At 39.2% G+C, this 22,517-nt stretch overlaps 1 protein-coding gene across 16 annotated transcripts in view; it reads left to right on the top strand.

Moving 5' to 3' along the window:
• EML5 (EMAP like 5) overlaps positions 1 to 22,517 on the top strand; it is a 170,793-nt gene that overhangs the window by 93,126 nt on the left and 55,150 nt on the right. For all 16 annotated transcript variants that reach the window (XR_007518849.1, XM_049897337.1, XM_049897336.1 and 13 more), the window contains 4 exons: positions 2,036 to 2,238; positions 2,877 to 2,988; positions 4,097 to 4,224; positions 9,148 to 9,289. Coding sequence is in view for 15 of the 16 variants with exons in the window: in XM_049897337.1 (XP_049753294.1) it covers positions 2,036 to 2,238; positions 2,877 to 2,988; positions 4,097 to 4,224; positions 9,148 to 9,289 (585 nt within the window). In the remaining variant the exon portion in view is untranslated. The remainder of the gene's footprint in view (positions 1 to 2,035; positions 2,239 to 2,876; positions 2,989 to 4,096; positions 4,225 to 9,147; positions 9,290 to 22,517) is intronic.

Here is a 22,517-nt window from a genome sequence, read left to right as displayed (position 1 = left end):
GAAGGCATGCTCTGGGAGCAGAGGGGAAAGGACCTTGGTCTCCTCGGCTCACAGTGCTCATGTGCTCCAGTGAGTACCATACAAAAACAGGCGGTGGCAGGATTGGTCTGTAGACTGGTAATTTTCTGCCCTGTGTATCCATGCTCCAGAGAAGGCCACTCCCTCCATGTGTGCTCTGGATTCCTTCTCCTCTCACCTACTCAAGGGCATCGCTCCAGCTCCTCTTCCCTTCCCTTTCTGCCTCATTTTTCCCTCTTTACTGAATCTTTTCCTTCAGTATACAAAAAGAAAAAAACAAGCGTGGTGTTATTCGTCTACCCTAAACAAACCAAAAACTCTCAGCTCTACCCTCCAGTTGCGAATCCGTTTTTCTCGTTGCTGTATTATAAAATACCTCTGAAGAGTTGTTTGAACTTTTTATTTGCAGTTTATCTTCTTTTTTTTCTTGGGAGAAGTCTGATCAGGCTTTTTTCCCTCACCACTCCACCTAAACTGCTCTTGCTGTGTCGCTAACTCTGGCTGCTGCATTAAGAAAAAACAATTTTCGGAATACACTTGGAATCAGACCACTTTTCATCATCTTCCCAACTCCCCCCATGTGGACCAAGGTGCCACCTTTATCATTTGCCCAGATAATTCAAGTAGCCTTCTTACTCTTCATCCCTGCCCACCCTCTTCAATCTGTTCTCAACCCAGAAGTCAGAATGAACCTGTTAATAAATTGTATGTCAGATTTTGTTTTTCTGCCACTGAAATGTTTCCCATCGCATTTAGAGTAAAAGTTAAATCCTTATAAGGGCTTCAGTGCAGCCTTTGACCTGTCTGACCCTATCTCCCATTACTGTCTCCCTTACATTTTCCTATTCCGTACTGACTTCCCTATTGCTCCTTGAAGATTACAGTAACACTCCTGCATGGGGGCTGTTGTACATGAATGAATGAATGAGTTTAATTGGAAAAATGGGAAAAAGATACCATTAGGTAATGAGTGGTCAATAAATATGAAAAGATGATCAGGGTTTTTAATAATCAAATAAATTAAAACCACAATATAAGTCAGTGGGTATTTTACATCCCCCAGCCTGACAAGGCCAAGTGTCCTGAAGGTAGGAAACAACAGGAATTCCTGACTGTTAATGGGAGTTTGAGTTAGTATACCATCTTTGGAGAACAACTGGGCAAGAGCTGACACCCCTCTTATCTATATGCTGTCCCTTTTGCACACACCCTATGACATTCCCAGAGAAACGCTTGTAAAGGAGAGGCCCTGAAAAAACATTTAAAACAGTATTGCTTTCAACAGTAAAAACTTGGAAGCAACTAAAGGCCAATTTACAGGAAAATGCATAAACCTGTATTATGTTCATATAGTGAAACTATGTAACTATATAGTATTAAAAATAAGCTTTCTAGAGGTACAAATCAACATGTATAAATTTCTGCAGCAAATTGTTGAATAAAAATTGTAAGTTGCAAACAAATGGTGTTGTATTTATAAAAAATTTTAAAACATGAAAAATAATGTGACATACTGCTGAAGAATTCCTAAGTATGTAGTAAAAGTATAAAGGAATGCACGAAAATAATATCACATTCAGGATAGTAGGGAGTGAAGACGGGAGATGGGATTGGCATGTTTCCATTGTTTTGGTAATTAGTTTCAGGCTGATAGCAGATATACAGGTGTTCATTGTATGCTTTTATTTACACCTTTTAGTATTCTTAAATGTCATAATAAAAATTTTGAAAAGCATTGTCAAAAGTGTTAAGGACTAGTTAAAACTGACTTAGTCCATGTTTTTGTTTATCTAGAAAGCTATAGCCTAAACGTAGCCATGGGTATGGCCACTTCAGCCAGGCAAGGTGTTGTCCAAATCACTGACTGAGAGACAGTATTCTTCTTTTTGACTATTCTTATTGTTACATGTCTTTTTTATTTTTCTTTTAAAAAATAAGAAGTAGAAAAGAAATTTTACTGCTTTATAATTTTATACGTTTTGAAAGTAGAACTTTGATAATATTGTTTATGGACTAGGTGGAGGATTGATTGGAAGGAAAGGCTACACAGGCACACTGGGGAAAAGTGACACAATGATGTGTGCCGTGTACGGATGGACCGAAGAGATGGCCTTCTCTGGAACATCCACAGGAGATGTGTGTATCTGGAGAGACATCTTTCTTGTGAAAACAGTTAAAGCGCATGATGGGCCAGTGTTCAGTATGCACGCATTGGAAAAAGTAAGTAACCCAAGCTATTCATAGTTAAAAATAACTTGGTCCTGGAGCATAGAGCGTGTTCAGAAGTTAACGGAACGTTTCCTTTCTACCTGGCTGGGCCGCTCCATAATAATCTGTGGAGTCTTGTCAGGAGAATGGCAGATTTAGTTTCTTGACCTTGTTTTGTCTTGCTTTTCAAACTCCTGAACACAGAGTGAAATAGGTCAGCTGTTTAAAAAAGAAGTTTAACTTAATAGTTATTAGGCCCTTACTTTAATGGCAGACATTGTGCTGAGTGCTTTATGTATAATCACCATATCCTATCCCCTCTTTTCGAAGGATGAGTTTATGAAGGCTGTAAGAAAATATACTTTACTTGCCAAAAGTGGGAAAACCCCCCTGTGCTTCTGAATTAGAAACTGCTTTTTAAAGTCCTGTCCTAAAAGTAGAATGTTTAGTGTCCATCCCTCTTAATACTTTGCAGATTCCATGTTGGTATTTAGAAAAAAAAAATAAAATGGATTCTTATGCTAATTCCTATTCTTTATAAGATATAACTTCAGCTATAAATATTCTTTCATCTAGAATTTTCTTAGTACAAAGGAGTTTTTTTTTTTAATATTTAGGTCTTTATTAACTTGAACCTTTTATTTTCATAGGGATTTGTAACTGGAGGGAAAGATGGTGTTGTAGCTCTTTGGGATGATTCCTTTGAAAGATGTCTCAAGACTTATGCTATAAAAAGAGGCGCTTTGGCCCCAGGATCTAAAGGTGATTTGATATTTAGTTTACCTCGTAGGAAAAGAGATTAATTGCTCGTTAACGTGCCTGGTCAATGAGGTAGAACACCTGGAATATGTTTCTCCTTGTTAACTAGAAGGGTACCAGAGTTAAAAGGGAGAAGCTCCTTAACTGGATACCAGAATCGTTACAATCCTTGCAAAATCTATTTTCTGTGATGCACATGGTAAAACATCAATCAAGTATAGGATATTATTGCTAATTTTTAACCTTTTTAATTTCCCATAGGAAGCCATCACATAAGCATCACATTTCCCACCAGTCAGGAACTTGTTTGCAAACTGGCATTTGTTCCGCAATGACCTGGCCTCTCCAGCCTCCTAGACCCTTCTCCCCTTTGCCTTCTCTTTCAGTGTATTTCTTTCTTTCAGGCACTGCACCACACTCTCTGGCCTCCGCACATTTTCATACGCTGTTACTTTAGCCTATAATTTCCCCTTTCTCCTCACACTCTTGCCCCCTCCAGTTGCCTGACCATATACTCGTTTTTTGTTTCTTTTTTTTCAGATCTCAAATACTATTTCTTCTGGGATGAACCACCCAAAACTAGGTTAAATTCCATTGCTGTATGCTAACTTCTTCAGTATGCTCCTCATGCAGGGTCTGTTTTCCTCACTGTAAGCTCTCTGAGGGCAGGAACTGGGTCTGCCATGTTTACCACTGTATCACTCAGGCCTCCCTAGAACATGATAGACATAAAAAAAAAAAAAAATGGATATGTCTTAAGTTAAATTGAATTAAAGTTACTAATCAGAATATTTTAGGTTTTTTTTATTCAGGGCAGGAGGTAGATGAGGAGGGGCTAATAAAAGAAGCAAAAAAACAGTTGTCAGAATGGTAGGAGGAGGTCTGGGATAGTACAGAATTATAGAACTAGTATATAGGTGGTACTTACTTTTGAGCCTAGTAAATTGAATGGTTGGGGAAATTGCAGTACGTTTATTAGAAGACTTAAAATATAGGCAAAGACAACCTTATAATATGATTTTCACTGTCAAACTAGCATCTCTGGCTGTATTTTATGTCTTTGTATTATAGTAGCTTCATACCAAAAGAACGTTTCCATTTAACATTTCAGGTCTTCTCTTGGAAGATAACCCATCTATACGTGCCATATCATTAGGACATGGTCATATTTTAGTTGGCACAAAGAATGGTGAAATACTAGAAGTTGATAAAAATGGCCCAGTAACACTACTGGTCCAGGTAATCTTAAATGTTAATATGCCATTTTTCTTTGTATAAAATTGATTCTTTCAATACATAAGAGCTAAAAGTTGACAGTGCTGAAAAACAGTGTTAAATTAATTAAGGAGACGATTGTTAATGTTAATATATACAGAAAATTTTAAGTCAATTACAGCTAAATGTGTGAATATCAGTAAATAAATATGCATATTGTCTTGTGGATTAATTGCTGATACTTTAATTTCTTATCACAAAGTAAGAGACCAATGGAAAGAAAATCCAGTTGTAATTAACTCATTCTATTTCATATTTAATTTTCTTTGAAGTATATTTGTTGATCCTAAGGCTGTTGTTTCTCTAACACTCTGAACTCTTTTTTCCCTCAAGTTTCTACCTTAGAAAAACAAAAAATGAGTATCTGAATGTATACTAAATTTTTATGGGAGTATTAGTTTGCTAGGGCTGCCGTAACAAATTACCACAAAGTAGGTGGCTTAAAACAACAGAAAATTTATTCTCTCACCATTCTGGAGGCTGAAAATCCAAACTGAGGGTGTTAGCAGGGCAATGCTCTTTTCAAAGGCTCTACAGGAAGATCCTGCCTTGTGTCGTCCAGCTTCTGGTGGTCCCAGATGTTCCTGGGTTTGTGGTAGCATAACTCCAGTCTCTGCCCCCGTCTTCACATGGCCACCTTCCCTTTGTGTCTGTCTGTCTCTGTCCCTTCTCCTCTTTTTATAAGGACACCAGTCATATTGGCTCAGGCCCCATCCTCTTCCAGTATGACCTCATGTTAACCAAGTGCATCTGCAAAAATCCTATTTGCAAATAAAGTCATTCACAGGTACCCGGGAGTTAGGAGTTTAACATCTTTTGGGGAAACACAATTCAACTCGTAACAATTACCTATTTTTATGCAAATAACTCGCAACTTCTATGTTGTTTGCCAACCACACTCCCCCCACAAGATATTTTTCTAATTGCACTATGGTAAATTTTTTACAGCAACATGTTAAAAAAGTTCAGCACAGCAGTGCTTATGACAATACCTTGGGGGAGGGGAGGGCATGGTTGGCAAACAAATAGATAAGGTGTATATCCTTTGCATGAAAATGTAGTAGAGAAAACATTTATCAGTGAAAAGATGTTAATAATAAAAATATAGAAATTTGTGTGGGAGAAATTTAAAATTAAACAGCAGAATTAGCTGCTGGCCATGTGATCCTTAACATTTCCATTCGAAATGCTGTATTTTAGAAATACATCTCTGTATTTATTATGTTTTTCTGAAAAGTAGGAGGGGAAAGAAGTCGATACTATAAACGAGTCAATACAGTATAATTATACAGTTATAAATAACTCAATCCAATAAATGAGGTATGATTTATCCTGATGAAAAATTGTCCTTATACAACTCTAAAGTAAAACCAAACTTTGATTTACCTTTTCCCTGAAAAAATTATTTTCTTTCTCAGTACAGAATTATTTCTTCTCCAACTCCTACTTTCACTCTTGTTAAGACACTAAAGAGCATATATAGATGAGAAAACTGTACATGCTTTAATGTTAATATAATATCCTGGCATATCAAGTAGAATCTGTAACCCAGTGACAGAACATTATATATTAAATTAACTGTCAAACTTAGATTTCTTACTGTTAATACCCAAAACCCAGTCAGTTACATAATATCCCTTTGAAGTAAAAAGAACATGGAGTCATGGTACTTAACATGTTTTTCATCTCTTGGAAAATATTGATAGATATTAACACAGTACACTTTGACAGATGGATCCATAGATGTTACTTTTCAAAAACACAATTTCATAGTTGTGAGAAAAGATTTAGAAGTCATAAATGATATACTGTTATTTCTGATATATTTTATTGAGTTAAAGATTTCAAATGTTTTATTGTATCCTTTATATCAGAAACATGACAAGGATTCATAACTCTCTTCATTATTGTCCAACATTGTGTGTGAGGTCTTAGCCAATCCAGTAAAACAGAACAAAACAATAAACGGTGTGTTAGAAATAAATGGGCAACACTGGCAGTATTTGCAGATAATATGATCTTATACCTAGAAGATTGAAGAGAATGAATTGAAAAATTATTAAAGCTAATTAAGGAGGCTGAAGAACTTTCTTTAGCATTTATTTTAAAGTGAGTCTGCTAGCAATGAATTCTCTCAGCTTTTTGTTTTTTTTTTTAACCTTGGCATGTCTTGATTTCTGCTTCGTTTTCGGAAAGAGAGCATTGCTGAATATAGGATTCTCCCTTTCTTTGAAAACATTGAATACATTATCTAGCCTTCATTTTTTCTGATGATTTAAGTCAACTGTTAATTTTATCGGTGTTGCCTTATAAATGATGAGTCATTTTTCTCTTGCTGCTTTCAAGACTTTCTTCTTTTCTTTGACTATCAGCGTTTTTGCTGTGATGTGTCATGTGTGGATCTTTTTGTGTTGAGTTTCTTAAATGAGTAGATTAATGCTTTTCATCAAAATTAGGGAGTTTTCTGCCATTATTTTTTCAAATTTTTTTTCTGGTAATTTCTCTCTGTCCTCTTCTTCTACACTCCCAATACACGTATGTTCCTGTGCTTCATGATGTCCCATTTTTGCTGAGGCTTTATTGTTTTTCTTCATTCTTTTTTCTCCGTGTTCTGGAGTGCACAGTCTCTATTGATCTGTATACAAGTTTTCTAATTTTTCTGCCACTTCAAATCTACTAAGACCAAAAGTCTAGTGAATTTTTCATTTCATTTATTGAATTTTTTTAATTACAAAATTTTTATTTTTTTATTTTCTACCTTTTTATTGATATTATCTGCTTGGTAAGACATTGTCATTCTTTACTTATTTTAAGTAATCTTCTTCACAGGTAGTTTCTATTGCCTGCTTTTATTCCTCTGTATGGGCCATTTTTTTTTTTTTTTTTTTTTATGGGCCATGCTTTTCTATATCTTTGCATGTCTCATAGTTTTTTGTTGGAAACTGGACATTTTGCAAGTATATTGTAGCCGTCCTTCCTCTGGGACTTCTTATTTGCTTGATTATTTGTTTAGTTACTGGCTGAATTATTTCACTGGTGTCTCTCCCCATCCCCACACTGTTAAGCCTCTGATGTTGCTCTACAGGAGGCACGGCCTTGGGCATGCCACAGTCACCCTGGGTGGGCAGGGCTCTTTTTATCTTTCTCTGACAACCTCCAGCAGTCATCTTTGTTGTTGTTAGGTACTGTCGAGTTGGTTCCTACTCATAGCAGCCCTGTGTACAACAGAACAAACACTGCCCAGTCCTGTGCCATGCTCACACTCTTGCTATGCTTGAGCCCATTATTGCAGCCACTCTGCCAAACCATCCCTTTGAGGGTCTTCCTCATTTTTTCTGGCCTTCTGCTTTACCAAGCTTGATGTCCTTCTCTGGAGACCGGTTCCTTCTGACAACATATCCAAAGTATGTGAGATGAGGTCTCACTGCCCTTGCTTCAAGGGAGCATTCTGGCTGTACTTCTTCCAAGACAGATTTGTCTGTTCTTCTGGCAGTCCATGATATAGTCAATAATCATGGTATATCCAGCTGTTAAATTCCATTAATTGCTGGCTAATAATGCTGTTGTTTTCAGCATTCTCTGGGTCAAAAATTGTTCCACAGACTAAACCAATCAAATTTGGGCACTTCTAAAGTTCCTTAGGGCAGTGTTTGAGAGTTTTTCTGACCACCCCCCCCCTTGCCCCCCGCAAGCAGGCTCTTCCCAGATGTTTCTTTGTCCAGTTCTCTAGGCCAAACTAATAGCCAACCTACAGTTTAGCCTATATGGTCAATCATTCTACCAGTCTTCTCCCAGTTACCTAGCAGCACAGCCTCCACTGTTTTTGAAAGCAACCTTAGGCCTGAATTTTTCCACACTTTGTTGCAAATGCGGTCATTTTCTTTGACAGGAGTTTAGGAACTTTCTGTTTTACAGCGTGCTTCTTCCTCCACGCAAAATCTCTGAGCCCAGACTCTAGAGTTGGGAGTGGAGATGATGGTGTGCTTCTCTCACTGATACCACTGCTTTAGGAACTGAACACTTAGTGGGGAGGGCAGTAGCCTCAGGCCTTGGTGTAACTCTCCCAGTTTGGAACCACTGCCCTATGAGCTGGATCAAGGGTGATCAGGGCCCTAGTATTCTCAGTGGTGCAGTGCCCAAAGTAGACCCTCCATCCTACAAATAGGGGTTGTGCCAAAGAAGGGCGCACCTGCCTCTTGGCTACAGTTCTTAGAACTTAGCCTCAGCAACAGGTAGCTGGGGGCCAGATGGGAAATGCTAATAGCCCTTGGATTGGTTGCTGAGGAGAGAGCCCTGTGTTCTTGGCTGCTCCATTCTGCAGTAGAGTTTCCATCTACATGAGTTGAAGTTGGGGGGCGGGGGGGAGGAGGAGCAGGCCTTGGTTTAGATACCACGAACTCTCACTATTCTCACCAAATTTTAGTAGTTTTTCTACTAAGAGTAAATGTTTCTTTATCTGCTGTATGTCCTTCGGATCACTTCCAGGGACTTTAAATGATTTTTGTTGTTGTTAATAATTTTCCCCAGTTCCACTGGTGAATGGGTTCATGGTGCTCATCCCTCTGTCACACCAGAAGTCCCTCCTATGTCACAGTTATTAACATTCCAGGCCATGTTGTTTCCACCCAGAGAATATTTTAGGATCATAAACTAATTTTAACAGGAACTTGTTTGTACTGTAATTGTTAAGATAAAGCCATTAAAAGGCTTTTATGATGTATTCCAAAGATAAGTAGAAAAGCTTTGTTAGACTTATCCAGAATAATTTTTCTATCCATTATCATATATTATTGAATATTGTCTTTAGTTTTATTCTAAGTAAGGCCTTTATAGTATATTTACACATATCACTAGGTTAAACTGATCTTAACTATGCTTTTTTAATAGGGACACATGGAAGGAGAGGTATGGGGTTTGGCCACACATCCTTATCTACCTATCTGTGCTACTGTAAGTGACGATAAAACCTTAAGAATATGGGATCTGTCTCCCAGTCATTGTATGTTGGCTGTCCGGAAACTGAAAAAGGGTAAGAGACTCTCAGATTTTGACACAGGTTAAGTAGTGGCGATTTTCCAACCCTTACACATAAAAGAAAGCAGTAGTAGGCACATAAAATAAAGACTTTAAATATTTTGAAATATTTATTCTGTGTCCACTTGGGCATCATGCTGTGTAAAGAAAATTAATTGTGCTCGGTCTTTGCTTTATGAGATCTCCTATAACTGCCTAAAACTGAGCCAATTTTCAATTTATAATGGAAGAAAAAATATAAGAATATAAGAAGTAAGCAGAAGCAAGTTTTCTTCCCTTTATGACTATGGATTATATGTAATTCAAAGCTGAAACAAAGAAAGAAGACACTAACTTAAAAAGGGGTAGCAGAGTTGAGGGGAGGATTTTTTAGGGTAAAACAGTACTGAGCACATTTATAGGAGGCAGAAAATGTGGTCAGTGTAGAGAGATAAGGGGGTCAGTTGTGGGAAGAAGGCTGTTACTGTTGACCTAGGGCAGATGAGAATATACAGACAGCTACAGTAAACAGATGAAAATACCCCACAGTAGTAAGATAGTACACAATACTGGGGAAACCAGCACAGCTTGTCCAAGGCAAGGTCATGGAAGCTCCATAGATACATCCAAACTCCCTGAGGGACTGAATTACTGGGTCGAGGGCTGTGGGGACCAGGGCCCCTAGGAACATCTACCTCAATTAGCATAATGTAGTTTATAAAGAAAAGATTCTGCATTCTACTTGGGTGAGTAGCATCTGGAGTCTTAAAAGTTTATGAGTGGCTAAGATACTCCACCGGTCTCACCCCGTCTTGAGGAGGGAAGAATGAAGAAAACCAAAGACACAAGGAAAAGATTAGTCCAAAGGACTAATGGACCGCAAGTACTGCAGCCCCCACCAGGCTGAGTCCAGCAGAACTAGATAGTGCCCAGCTGCCACCACTGACTGCTCTGACAGGGATCACAATAGATGGTCCTGGACAGAGCTGGAGAAAAATGTAGAACAAACGTCTAACTCGGCCAAAAACAAAGACCACTTACTGGTCTGACAGAGACAAGCGAAGCATCCAGAATATGGCCCCTGGGGACGCCCTTTTAGCTCAGTACTGAGGTCACTCCTGAGGTTCACCCTTCAGCCAAAGATTAGGCCCATAAAACAAAATGAGACTAAATGGACACACCAGCCCAGGGACAAGGATGAGAAGGTAGGAGGGAACAGGAAAGCTGGTAATAGGGAACCCAAGGTTGAGAAAGCAGAGTGCTGACATGTCATGGGGTTGGCAACCAATGTCACAAAACAATATGTGTACTAATTGTTTAATGAGAAGCTAGTTTGTTCTGTAAATCTTCATCTAAAAAAAAAAAGAAAGAAAAAATAAATAAACACACAAAAGGAATACAAAATATCTCATTCATAACTTTCTAAATGTTGATTCGATGTTGAAATGATACTCTTTGGGATATATTGGATTAAATAGAATATACTATCAAAATGAGAAAAAAAAGAAAATACCCCACAGTAAAATGGTAAGAGATGCTACCTTATAGCATGGGGATGGGGATGTTAGAGCAGGAGCTGTGGTTGAAAATGCCAGGAATAATGACTGTAGGAAACATGAGCAAGGCAACAGATGAAGGAAAGGATTGTCTAGCCACAATAAGGACCAAGCCGAAGTTAGATAGCATGAATTTGTAATTCAATCATTTCTTTTTTCTTCTATTGCCTGAAAAATTATAGAAATTATAGAATCTATATAAAAAAAATTTTTTTTATCCTCTTGTTTTAGGGTTATTGTTAAATATTTAACATGTATGCTTAACTGAAAATTTAATCACAGTCTCTACAACACGTGAACTTCATTCACTGTTCTCCCCTTCTTTTTAGTTATTGCTGCCCAGTGTTTTCATTCTCTCATTTATTTATTTTTTTTTTTACCTCCTCCCACTGGACATTAGTATTATTGTTTAATGTAGTTTATTTAGGTTTATGTATGCTTATACAGTTCTTTGCTCACTTTTCCTTCTTGCATTTCAGATTTATTTTTCTTTTATCATTTTCTTACCTCGTAAAATGCAGTTTTAGAGTTTCCTTAATAAAGATCTCTTGGAAGCTCCCTCGGCTTCCTTTGTCTGAACCAGCAGCACACAGAAGTCAGGGTGGTGCGAGTGGTCTGCATTGGGGCTGAGGAATGTTTTAATATTGACATTCTTTAGAATTACTGCAACAGTTCTGAAAAAGAAGACTGGTTTTCATTCAGTTTTGCCATAATTGTTTTTTCAATTCTCTGCAGGCAACGTACTGCCACTCGGGTGAACTGTCCCTCCCACTCTGCCCTTGATATGTGCTACTAGTCTGAACATATTTTGATTTTTTACTCTCATTCTTGAATGCTAGTTTAACTGCTTCCAGGATTCTTGGTTGAAAGAGAGTATTCCACTTTTTCCATTGTTCTCTTTTACTCTGTTGCATAGTTCTGTCATTTAATAGTACTGTGTGTGGATGGGAAACCCTGGTGGCTTAGTGGTTAAGTGCTACGGTTGCTAACCAAAAGGTCGGTAGTTTGAATCCACCAGATGCTCCTTTGAAACTCAATGAGACAGCTCTGCTCTGTCCTATAGAGTCGCTGTGAGTCGGAATCAACTTGACTGCAATGGTTTTGGTTTGGTTGGTGTATAAAAAAAAAAGGTGTATGGATGTGGTTTATTTATTTATTTATTTTCTGTTTAGGATTTGTTGTGCTTTCTGAATCTGTGGATTTATGTCTAATGTCAGTTCTGAAAAATTGTCTGCCAGGATTACTGGCTCCTTCTAGGACTAGATCTTTGCATTAGGATGTTGAGAAATATCATGACTTTTTATTTAATTTTTAAGTATTGTGCTGTAGTCACCTTTATGTTTATAATTTTGTCATCATTTTAGTACAAGAGGAAAACAGGTAGATTTTTCTGACTTCAAGGGGATATGTATGGTTTTATACAGGTTAATTGTAACAAGATTATTGAAGCCCCAATGGATTAAATATTATAAAACAGTTATTTCTTTTAAAAATTCAGTAAGCAAATATGGTTTTTATCAACAAACGAGTAAATAAATATTTTGATCCCAAGTCTTAACATCATTGTAGTAGAGTATCATAGGAGAATTTCTGACAAATGACTAAATTTTATGGTAACCAATTACAGAATAACCCCTTGCCATCAAGTCAATTCTGACCCCTAGAGACCCTATACAGACAACAATAAAGGATAGAGTAGAATTGCCACATAGGGTTTCCAAGGAGCGGCTGGTGGATTTGAGCGGCCAGTCTTTTGGTTAGCAGCCTGGGCTCTTAACCACTGCACCCCCAGGGCTCCAGTTACAGAATAAGAAGTACAAATATGCAACATTGCTTAATGTTTATGTTCTTAGTGTCTATAAATATTTTCCAGCCTTTTTTACTTTTCTATATAATGAGATGGAGCCCTGGTGACACAGTGGTTAAGAGCTATGGCAGCTAACCAAAGGTTGGCTGTTAGAATCCACCAGCTGCTCCTTGGAAATGCTATGGGGCAGTTCTACTCTGTCCTGTAGGGTCACAATGAGTCGGAATGGACTCAATAGCAACGGGTTTGGCTTTTTGTATATAATGAGATATTGGAAAGTTCCGTTAAAAACTTGTATCTCCTAGTTTTAGCTTTTAATTACAATCAATTCTAAATTTTTAACAAGCTTTCTATTTTTTAATTCTGTGCTATTATTCCACATCTTGGTTTCATTCACGTTTTCTGTCTGTTTCTTTGTGTAGCATCCTGGGTAATTTCTTCAGGTCTTTATTCTAGCTGCTAACTTTCTCTATAGCAGCTCTTTCACATCTGCTGTTTAACCTATCCATTAGGTATTTAATTTTCATAATCCTGTTTCTCATTTTAGAAGTTCTGTTATTCTGTTTTGTTTTCTGTCAAGTTCGTCTGATGTTTTTATAACATCTTATTCCTTGCTTATGTTTTAGATTTACTCTTTTGTCTTTAACTTTTTAAACTCCATTTATAAAATAAAGAATATAAAATCTAACGATCTGACCTCCTTGAGGGTCTGATAATGCTGTTTTTCTTTCTGCATTTTTTTTTTTTTTTGCTGCTGCTGACTCTCTCCTGGTGGTTCATTTCCTTGTGTGCTTTAAAATTTGAATTGTGAGTTTATGTTTGCTTGGACTTTGTTTACTCATGGCAGTCTGGTGAGATCTGATCAGCGGTGTGCCCTTCGAAGAAGTATTTGCCAGGTACCTGTGGTGCTACCATCCAAAAAAAAATTTTTTTTTTTAATTTTTTTTTTATTATTATTTTTTTTAATGGTTTCTTAAACTGAGAGTGCCTAGATCATGTAATTAGTATAAAGTCAAATCCAGGGTCTGCATCAGCTGTTCTGTGTTGGTGCATTCCCAGTTATGGTTTTTCCCACCTCATTTTCTAGAAGGCAAGGATAGACAAGCCTGTTTCTTGGTATCTTTCTTTACAGCCAGAGATATGATTGTAACACTGGAACAAAATGACAATACAGATAGCTTTTTTTTTTTAAATAACATGTAGCTAAATCTCTATATTCTATTTCCTGAAGTATTCAGGAATTGTAAAATAAAATTAAAAATTATTCAGTATATTTAAATGCAAAATTTATAAACAAACCATCAAGTAAAAAGATAGAATTATAAAAATGTAAATGTTGTTAGGTGCCGTCGAGTTGGTTCCAAGTCATAGCGACTTTATGTACAACAGAGCAAAACAGTGCCCGGTCCTGCGCCATCCTCACAATCATTGCTGTGTTTGAGCCCATTGTTGCAGCCACTGTGTCAGTCCATCTCATTGAGGGTCTTTCTGTCTTTCGCTGACCCTCTACTTTACCAAGCATGATGTCCTTTTCCAGGGACTGGTCCCTCCTGATAACATGTCGAAAGTATGTAAGATGAAGTCTTGCCATCCTCATTTCTAAGGAGCATTCTGGCTGTACTTCTTCCAAGACAGATTTGTTCATTCATGTGGCAGTCCATGGTATATTCAGTATTCTTTGCTGACACCATAACTCAGTAAAAATGTAAATGTAACTGTGTATAATTTTAATTAATAAGTAAATTATTTAAAAAAATTGAAATTACAAACGAAATAATTGATCTTTTTGAAAAAGCAGTCTTAAAAAGCAAAATTTATTAATGGTATTATCATTGAGTTATAAAAGTATTTTTGTGCAAATTTTCTCAGCTGCCTAACAGGCCCTTACTGATGACACTTTATATTAGTCAGAGTCATGGTGAGAAGATAGTCCAGTTCCAGATTTCCTATGTCCCTTTCATCTTCAGATAGTGCTGCCTCTTATTTCATAGCTTTGGTATTTTTAAATTGTTGTTGTTAGGATTATAGCCCTTTTTAAATTTATTTTTTAATTTAATTTTTTAAAAGAAAGCATTTCCAATTTTTCATTGTTTTTCTAATGTGATTTATAAAAGAAAATTCTAATTCATTAGAATTTCATTTCTGTTGTGTTCATATTCCACTTGTTCAAAAGTCCTGAGCCAGAGTAAGAATCACTGTCACAGTGGAAGCTTTGCCTAGTTGACTGTCATCTTCATAAAGTTGAAGAAAAGTAAGAAAATGAATACGTTACATAACCCATGTTTAATTTTAATTCTGAGGGTGCCTCAAGGTGCTAATGATTCAAATATCAGGTTTTTCTTAAATGTGGAAATGATGGTACTACATCATTACTACTGGTGTTTGGAGCTTAAAATTAGCATACAATTTGAAAGTCTATATTGTAATAAGTACAATGCAAATAACATCCCTTTAAGAATTCTGGTTTTATGCAGGACACCTGTCTTAGTTCGCTAGTGCTGCTGTAACCTAAATACCACAAGTAGGCAGCTTCGAAGAACAGAAATTAATTTTTTCACAGTTCTGGAAGCTAAATAGGTCCCTGGTTGGCGCAAATGGCTTGCATCGAGTTACTAACCAAAAGGTTGGCAGTTTGAATCCACTCAGTGGTGCTGCAGAAGAAAGGCCTGACAATCTACTTCTGTAAGACCAAAAAAAAGACCGTTGCCGTCAAGTTGATCCCAAATCATAGTGACCCTGTGGGACAGAGTGCAACTGCCCCTTAGGGTTTCCAAGGAATGGCTGGTGGAATCAAACTGCCAACCTTTTAGTTAGCAGCTAAGCTCTTAACCACTGTGCCACCAAGGCCCCAGCAGCAGAATCAGAGTTGAGTAAAACATGGCAACTGTCATTTTTGGGTGGTGGGTCATGATTGGTCTCATCACCTTTCTGTTTCTTTGCTCCCCTTTGTAGTGAAATTCCTCAAAATAGTTGATGCTTACCTCTGTGTGTTTTCATGGGACAGTTGTTCCACAGCCCACTCCGATTAGACTTTCATCTCTATTAAAACTCTGCTGCCAAAAAAAAAAACTCTGCTGCCGATCTCTTGGTCAGTCAGCCATCCTCTCCTTATGTATCTTACTGCAGTTTTGGACACAATTCAGCATTCCCTCCTTTCTGAAATACATTCTTCACTCGGCCCTGGAACCCATGAATGTCTGTCCCCCCTCCGCCCCCACCCCCGCCTCAACTTTACTGGCTGCTTTGTTGTTGTTGTTGTTCCTTTTGCTGGTTCTGCCTCTTATTCTTGATCTCTACTATAGGAATGCTGCAGGCCTCTCTCTTAGCTTCTTTGTTTCATATGTATATTCACACTTTAGGTGATTATAACCATCACTGCCCTGTCAGAAGCCAGAGACTTCACTAGACATTTGAACAGGGAAATTTTACTAAAAGAATTAGCCCTGGTGGTGCAGTGGGTTAACAGCTAGGGTTGTTAACCAAAAGTTCGCCAGTTGGAATCCACCAGCTGCTCCTTGGAAACTCTATGGGGCAGCTCTACTCTGTCATATAGGGTTGCTATGAATCAGGATCAACTCGGCAGCAATGAGTTTGGAGCCCTGGTGGCGCATTGGTTAAAGGCACGGTTGCTAACCAAAAGGTCTGCGGTTTGAATGAACCAGCCGCTCCTTGGGGCAGCTCTACTCTGTCCTGTAGGGTCACTATGAGTCGGAATCAACTCCACAGCAATGAGTTTGTTTTGTTTAAAAGGTGGTTACCTACTGAAAAGGCTATAGAAGTGGCAGCCATAGAAAGCAGCTTCTGTTGGCTTGCTAGGGGTCAGAATGGACTGGATGGCAATTGGTCTGGTTTTTTTGGCCTAGGGCCGAGGAATTATGAACAAAGAAGAAACTTAAAGGAAATTCAGATCTCTTTGGAAAGGGTGTAGTTGCCACAGAATACTCAGTCTGTAAATGACCAAGAGCTTGCCTATGTGGGACAGTGAGAGTGGTTGCTTGCTGGGTGAAGAAAAAGTTTGCCAGAGGGTGCAGACCACAGCTGAATGGTGAAGGCCAATGCTGGTGAAAATTTACCAGAGGGCAAAGGCTGCTGAACTGTGAAGGCCACTGCTGTCTTGGCAGAAAATCTTGCTGGAGGTTGTAAATCACAGCTGAATCATGGGGCCGCTGCTGTACTGGTGGTGAAACTTGCTGGAGGACACAGAAGGGCTGCAAGCAAAGGCTGCCAGGCCCTTCGCATGCCAGTGCACTGGCTCTCCCGTTAAACAGTACACAGGAAGAAGGAAGGGAAGTCCCTTTCTCCTGCTCTCGCCTTGTAGTGTCCCTTCAGCACCCTCTGTTGGCAAAGCTTACCATCATTCAGCTGACAAAAGAGAAATGTCTACAAGGTCCAACTCTGGTATTACAAAGTAGAGCAAAGAACTGTTAAAACAAAAATCATACTAAGCCAAAAGTAAAAATTATTTAATACACGATTTGCAAATTGGGGTAACATTTCAACTTGAAAGTCAAAAATGTTTCAAAGGTTAAAGAACTTCCGAAGATTCTTATACCTCATATTATCAACATTGCCGTGGAAATGGGATCAGAACTGTATGTTTATACAATAACATTTTACCGTAGAACACAGCTTCTAGTCTGACTTTGGAGTTTCTGTTTCTCAAAACTGGCTGCATATAGACAATTCTCCAAAAGAGCCTGTCTTAGTTATCTAGTGCTGCTATTACAGAAATATCACAAGTGGATCGCTTTAACAAAGAGAAATTTATTCTGTCACAGTCTAGAAGGCTAGAAGTCCAAATTTAGGGTGTCAGCTCCAGGGGACGGCTTTCTCTCTCTGTTGGCTTTGGGGAAAGGTCCTTGACATCCATCTTCCCTGGCTGAGGAACTTCTCAGCTCAGGGACCCCAGATCAAAAGGTCGTGGTATTCTCCTGGCTTTTGTTTCTTGGTGGTATGAGGTCCCCATGTCTCTCTGCTCATTTCTCTCTCTTATATCTCAGAAGAGATTGACTTAAAACACAACTTAATCTTGTAGATTGAATCCTGCCTTGTTAACATAACTGCCACTAATCCCACCCCATTAACATCGTAGAGATAGGATTTACAACACAAAGGAAGATCACATCAGATGATAAAATGGTGGACAACCACACAATACTGGGAATCATGCCCTAGCCAAGCTGACACACATTATCGTGGACACAGTTCAATCCATGACAGCCCAATGCCTAAGGCGAAACAGTTTACCAAGCTACTTACTAGGCTTTTTTTTTTTTTTTTTTTTTAATGAAAGCTGAAACTAGTTTTCTCCAGGCTCTAGGTTAAAAAGAAGATCTCGGGGCAGTAGCATGGGTAGATCTCAACTCTGTGGACTCTAGCAGTTTGAATCCACCAGCCACTCCGTGGAAACCCTATGGGGCAATTCTCCTCTGTCCTATAGGGTTACTATGAGTCTGAATCCATTCAGTGGCAATGGGGGATAATGAAAGGGGTCTGCATGTAATCAGCATGCCACTAGATGGTAAGCTGGTCCTCCAGAGGGTGGTACCAGAACAGAGATTCTGATGTTCTCTGTTGTTGGCAGTTTAGACACCCAACAGTAATGGCAGTAAAATCAGCCTTGGTAAGGGGAAGTCCATGTTTTTGAGCCCAAGCATAGGCTCTGCCCTTGCCACCATGGGTCCCTTGAGCAAGTGCTGAGCTGGATAGGGAAACAGGTTAACTGATATCCACAGAGTGTATCATTTTTTTCCATCTTATTAATGAGAACCTCCCCTGCAGTGGGTTCCCTTTGGTGAACATTCCCTGTTGTTGTTTGTTGTTAGGTGCCGTCCGACTCATAGTGGACCCTTTGTACAACAGATGCCTGGTCCTGCACCATCCTCACAATAATTGCTATATTTGAGCCTGTTGTTGTAGCCACTGTGTCAGTCCATCTCGTTGAGAGTCTTCCTCTTTTTTTCACTGACCCTCCACTTTACCAAGGATGACGTCCTTCTCCAGGGACTGATCCCTCCTGATAACATGACCAAAGTATGTAAGATGCCTACTGTCACCGTGTTTACTTCTAAGGAGCGTTCTGGTTGTACTTCTTCCAAGACAGATTTGTATGTTCTTTTGGAAGTCCATGGTGTATTCAATATCCTTTGCCAACACTACAATTCAAAGGTGTCAATTCTTTGGTCTTCCTTATTCATTGTCCAGCTTTTACATGCATAGGAGGCGATTGAAAACACCATGACTTGGGTCAGGCACACCTTAGTCTTCAAGGTGACATCTTTGCTTTTCAACACTTTAAAGAGGTCTTTTGCAGCAGATTTGCACAATGCAGTATATCTTTTGATTTCCTGACTGCTGCTTCCATGGGTGTTGATTGTAGATCCAAGTAAAATGAAGTCCTTGGCAACTTTTCTCCATTTATCACCATGTTACTTGTTGGTCCAGTTGTGATGATTTTGGTTTTCTTTATGTTGAGGTGTAATCCATACTGAAGGCTGTGGTCTTTGATCTTCATCAGTAAGTGCTTCAAGCCCTATTGACTTTCAGTACGCAAGGGTGTGTCATCATGAACATTCCCTAGGACATAAAAATATTCACAGTGTGAAGAGTTTCATCTACGTATCTGTTTTCCAGGTTTACTTGTCTCCTAACTTCCAATCCTGTTTCTTCTTAGTTCCTAGCTATCCGAATTGTTAGCAGCTGCTAATAAATCAGTGTAAATCTGTACTTCCAACCATCTCTTACTGCAGCGTAGACTATCGATTGCATTGCTTGAAGTGTCGCCACCTACCTTCACTACTGTTCTTCGGGGTCACAACTGTAAATGCTTTCAGGTGGATACCAACATATTACATAGAATCATCTGTAAATCTGGCTCAGTTTTTTTTCTTCTTTGGTCAACTGATTATAAACAACAACCATGAGGCCATAGGTACAGACTGAGGGAGAGAAGAGGCATTGTAGCTGGAGTTGAAGGATTCTTAGCTGCCTGCTCATGCAAATTACCACTAACTTCCAGATCTGCCCAAGCCTGTCTTTTATAGACTGTTCGCATTTGATGGTAGACTGCTGCTGTGCATGCCCAATCTATAGCTTGTTTGGTCATGTAACTTCTAGTTCATGAGAGGAAGTTCAGGCCGCAGAGTTACCTGATACCCCATGGTTAGGGATTATCTCTTTAACAAGGCCTAGTAATAAGCCAGAAGCTGCTTCTCAAAAGGAAAATAGTTATAAAGAAGGGCATGGATTTGCTCCCAAATCCTAGAGGCCTGTAGTATGATTCTCCTTTGGTGGCTTGCCACAGGCTCTGTTCAGCATCCCTATTTACCACAGACACTTTGAGTTGAGATTATTCTGGTATCATTGGATCTGCTGGATCATAAGGCCCAAGTAGAGCCTTGCCTTCTCTTGCTAGGGTCTTCACTGAAACTGGACGCATTATACGTGACTTGGTAGACGTAAAAGCAGATCACTCAAATGCGGTATATGTTGCTTCCAAAAAGGACTGCCAAGTATTTTGCTCCCTTTCTTTTTCATGTTAGGTGGTGGGAGGTGCAGCAAATTGTCTTTCTCCTTGGAGGGGATATCTTAACTTACTCCAGATCATTGGACCCCCAGTAACTTTACCAAAGTGGCAAACCCCTGATCTGCCACTCTCAATGTACATATGTCTTACCAAGGCATCCAAAGTACTTGTGGCTTCCCGCTCCCCGGATCAAATCAGCATAGTGTCATCAATGTAGTGGACCATTGAGATGTTCTGTGGAATGTCAAGATCAGGATCTCTGCAGACTAAATTAGGTCAGAGAGCAGGAGAGTTGAAATAGCCATGAGGCAAGGCTTTGAAGGTGTACACAGGTATAAGCCAGGTAAAAGCAATCCGCTTCTGGTGGTCCTTGTAAATTGGGATGGAGCAGAAAGCATTAGTCAGGGCAAAAGCTGGGTACCAAATGCTAGGGGCTGTGTTAATTTATCCCAGTAAAGGTGCTAGATCTAGAAGAGCAGCTTTACTTGGAATCACCAGCTGATTAAATTTATGATTATCCACGGTTGCTATCTGGGATCCATCTGATTTCAGCACAGACCAAACAGGCCAGTTAAAACAGTGACGTGGTAGGTATCCCCACCCCTGCATATTTCAAGCCTTTTGTGGTGTCACTAACGGTTTACAATTCTCGGGCTTGTGCTATTAACTTCTGGTTTACTCTCTTGGTAGGGAAAGTACGTTCTGGGACTTCCAATTAGTCTTTCCTATCATAGTGACCCTTACCCATGGATCATAGAGCCAATGTGGAGGATTCTGCCAGTTGCCAAGTATCTCTGTTCCAATTATAGATTCAGGAATTGGGTGGGGCCCACAGACCACCTAGGCCCACTGTGATTCAAACTTGGGCTAAGACTCCATCTATCACTGGATCACCATAAGTACCCCTTTGACGGGTAGATAATAGCAATGTTTTGGGAAAAGAGAAAGATTTATATATTTCTTTTCCCCAGTTCATAGTCATTCTAGTAAGTGGCCACAGACCCTCAGAGGAAGATTTATGTTATATAGTGTGGCAGCCCTGCAGCGTCCTTCCTCAGTGGGACCTGGCTTTCCCTTCAAGCAAAGGACTCTGAGTATTTGAACTGGCTTAGGTCTGGAAACTAGTTGAGAGTCTGTGACTCCCCATTGTGTTGACTTGGATCAGATTTTTGGCCTCCAGATCTGGAGTTTTTTATGTAGATCAGATGTTAATCTAGTAGGCTATTTCATTCCTAAAGATACTGGATTAATTAGCCACCAGCAGAAATCTCTGAGGGCCAAAATGTTATGATTATTAGTATATCCCTGCTGCCCTTTTTGGTAATAGCATCTATCTTCAGCAGTTAAATGCTGCTAACTTGGTCTCTGCTTTTCCATGATTGTCCCTGTTGAAGGGAGCCCATGTCAATGGTGCCATCTCCTGCTGTCATTTCTGACCTACATAGGGGAACAATCAACGGAGCTTTTCAGAGATTCAGATGTTGTGCTCATTAATGTACCCCTCATTGCCGTCATGAAGGGACTGTTTTCTAGGCTTTCTAGGGGGATGTAGTTGGTAGATGGGTGTGCAGGTTACGCATGATAAATTCACTCCAACATTCTTACCTTTCTAAGACCTTAGATTGCTTCCACTAAATCAGGGGTCAGCCCATGGATCAAATCTAACCCACCTCCTAATTTTTTAATTAAGGATTTATTGGAACACAGCCACGCCTATTTATTGACATGTTATCTGGGGTTGCTTTTGCACTACAGTCGCAGGGTTGAACAGTTGTGACAGAGACCATATGGCCCGTGAAGCTGAAAGTGTTTATTATCTGGTCCTTGGAGGAAAAGTTTGTCTGCCTCTGTCGTAGAGCATGCTGAGATTTGATCCAAGTTACAGGTCTAGTGTCAGCAAACAGGTGGTTGTGATGGTTCTTAGAGGGATGAGCACCCCTGTAAGGCAACTACCCTAGAAATTCAGTCTTCTCAGATGGATTTGCTTACATTGGCAAGCAAAAATCAGTATAATTCGGAAGTTCAAAATTCTCAGTTTTGTCTGATCTAACCAGATATCACCATTCCAAGTTTCAGACTTCTGTTCCTTCCCAACCAGTGCCCTAACTTTCACGTAGGAAACTTGGCAAAGCTGTGAATTAAATTGACCTTGTAAATTTGCAACCTGTACAGTTAAATTTTGCATTTCATTTTCAGCAGTGTCATCCTTATGGGTAAAAGATGTCAGAGATTCTTTTAGGGTTGCCATAGAAACTCTCTTGCACTCAGAACATGACTTGTGCTGAATGCTTAAGAACCTGAGTTTGTTTTTTTTCTATAAATGCCCCAGTGCGGTCTGTCACACGACACAGTTGTT

The sequence above is a fragment of the Elephas maximus genome, chromosome 10, assembly GCF_024166365.1.
Source record: "Elephas maximus indicus isolate mEleMax1 chromosome 10, mEleMax1 primary haplotype, whole genome shotgun sequence".
In the NCBI taxonomy this organism is placed as follows: Eukaryota; Metazoa; Chordata; class Mammalia; order Proboscidea; family Elephantidae; genus Elephas; species Elephas maximus.
Note: the sequence above shows the minus strand (reverse complement) of the source record. Positions and strands in the feature narration are given on the sequence as shown.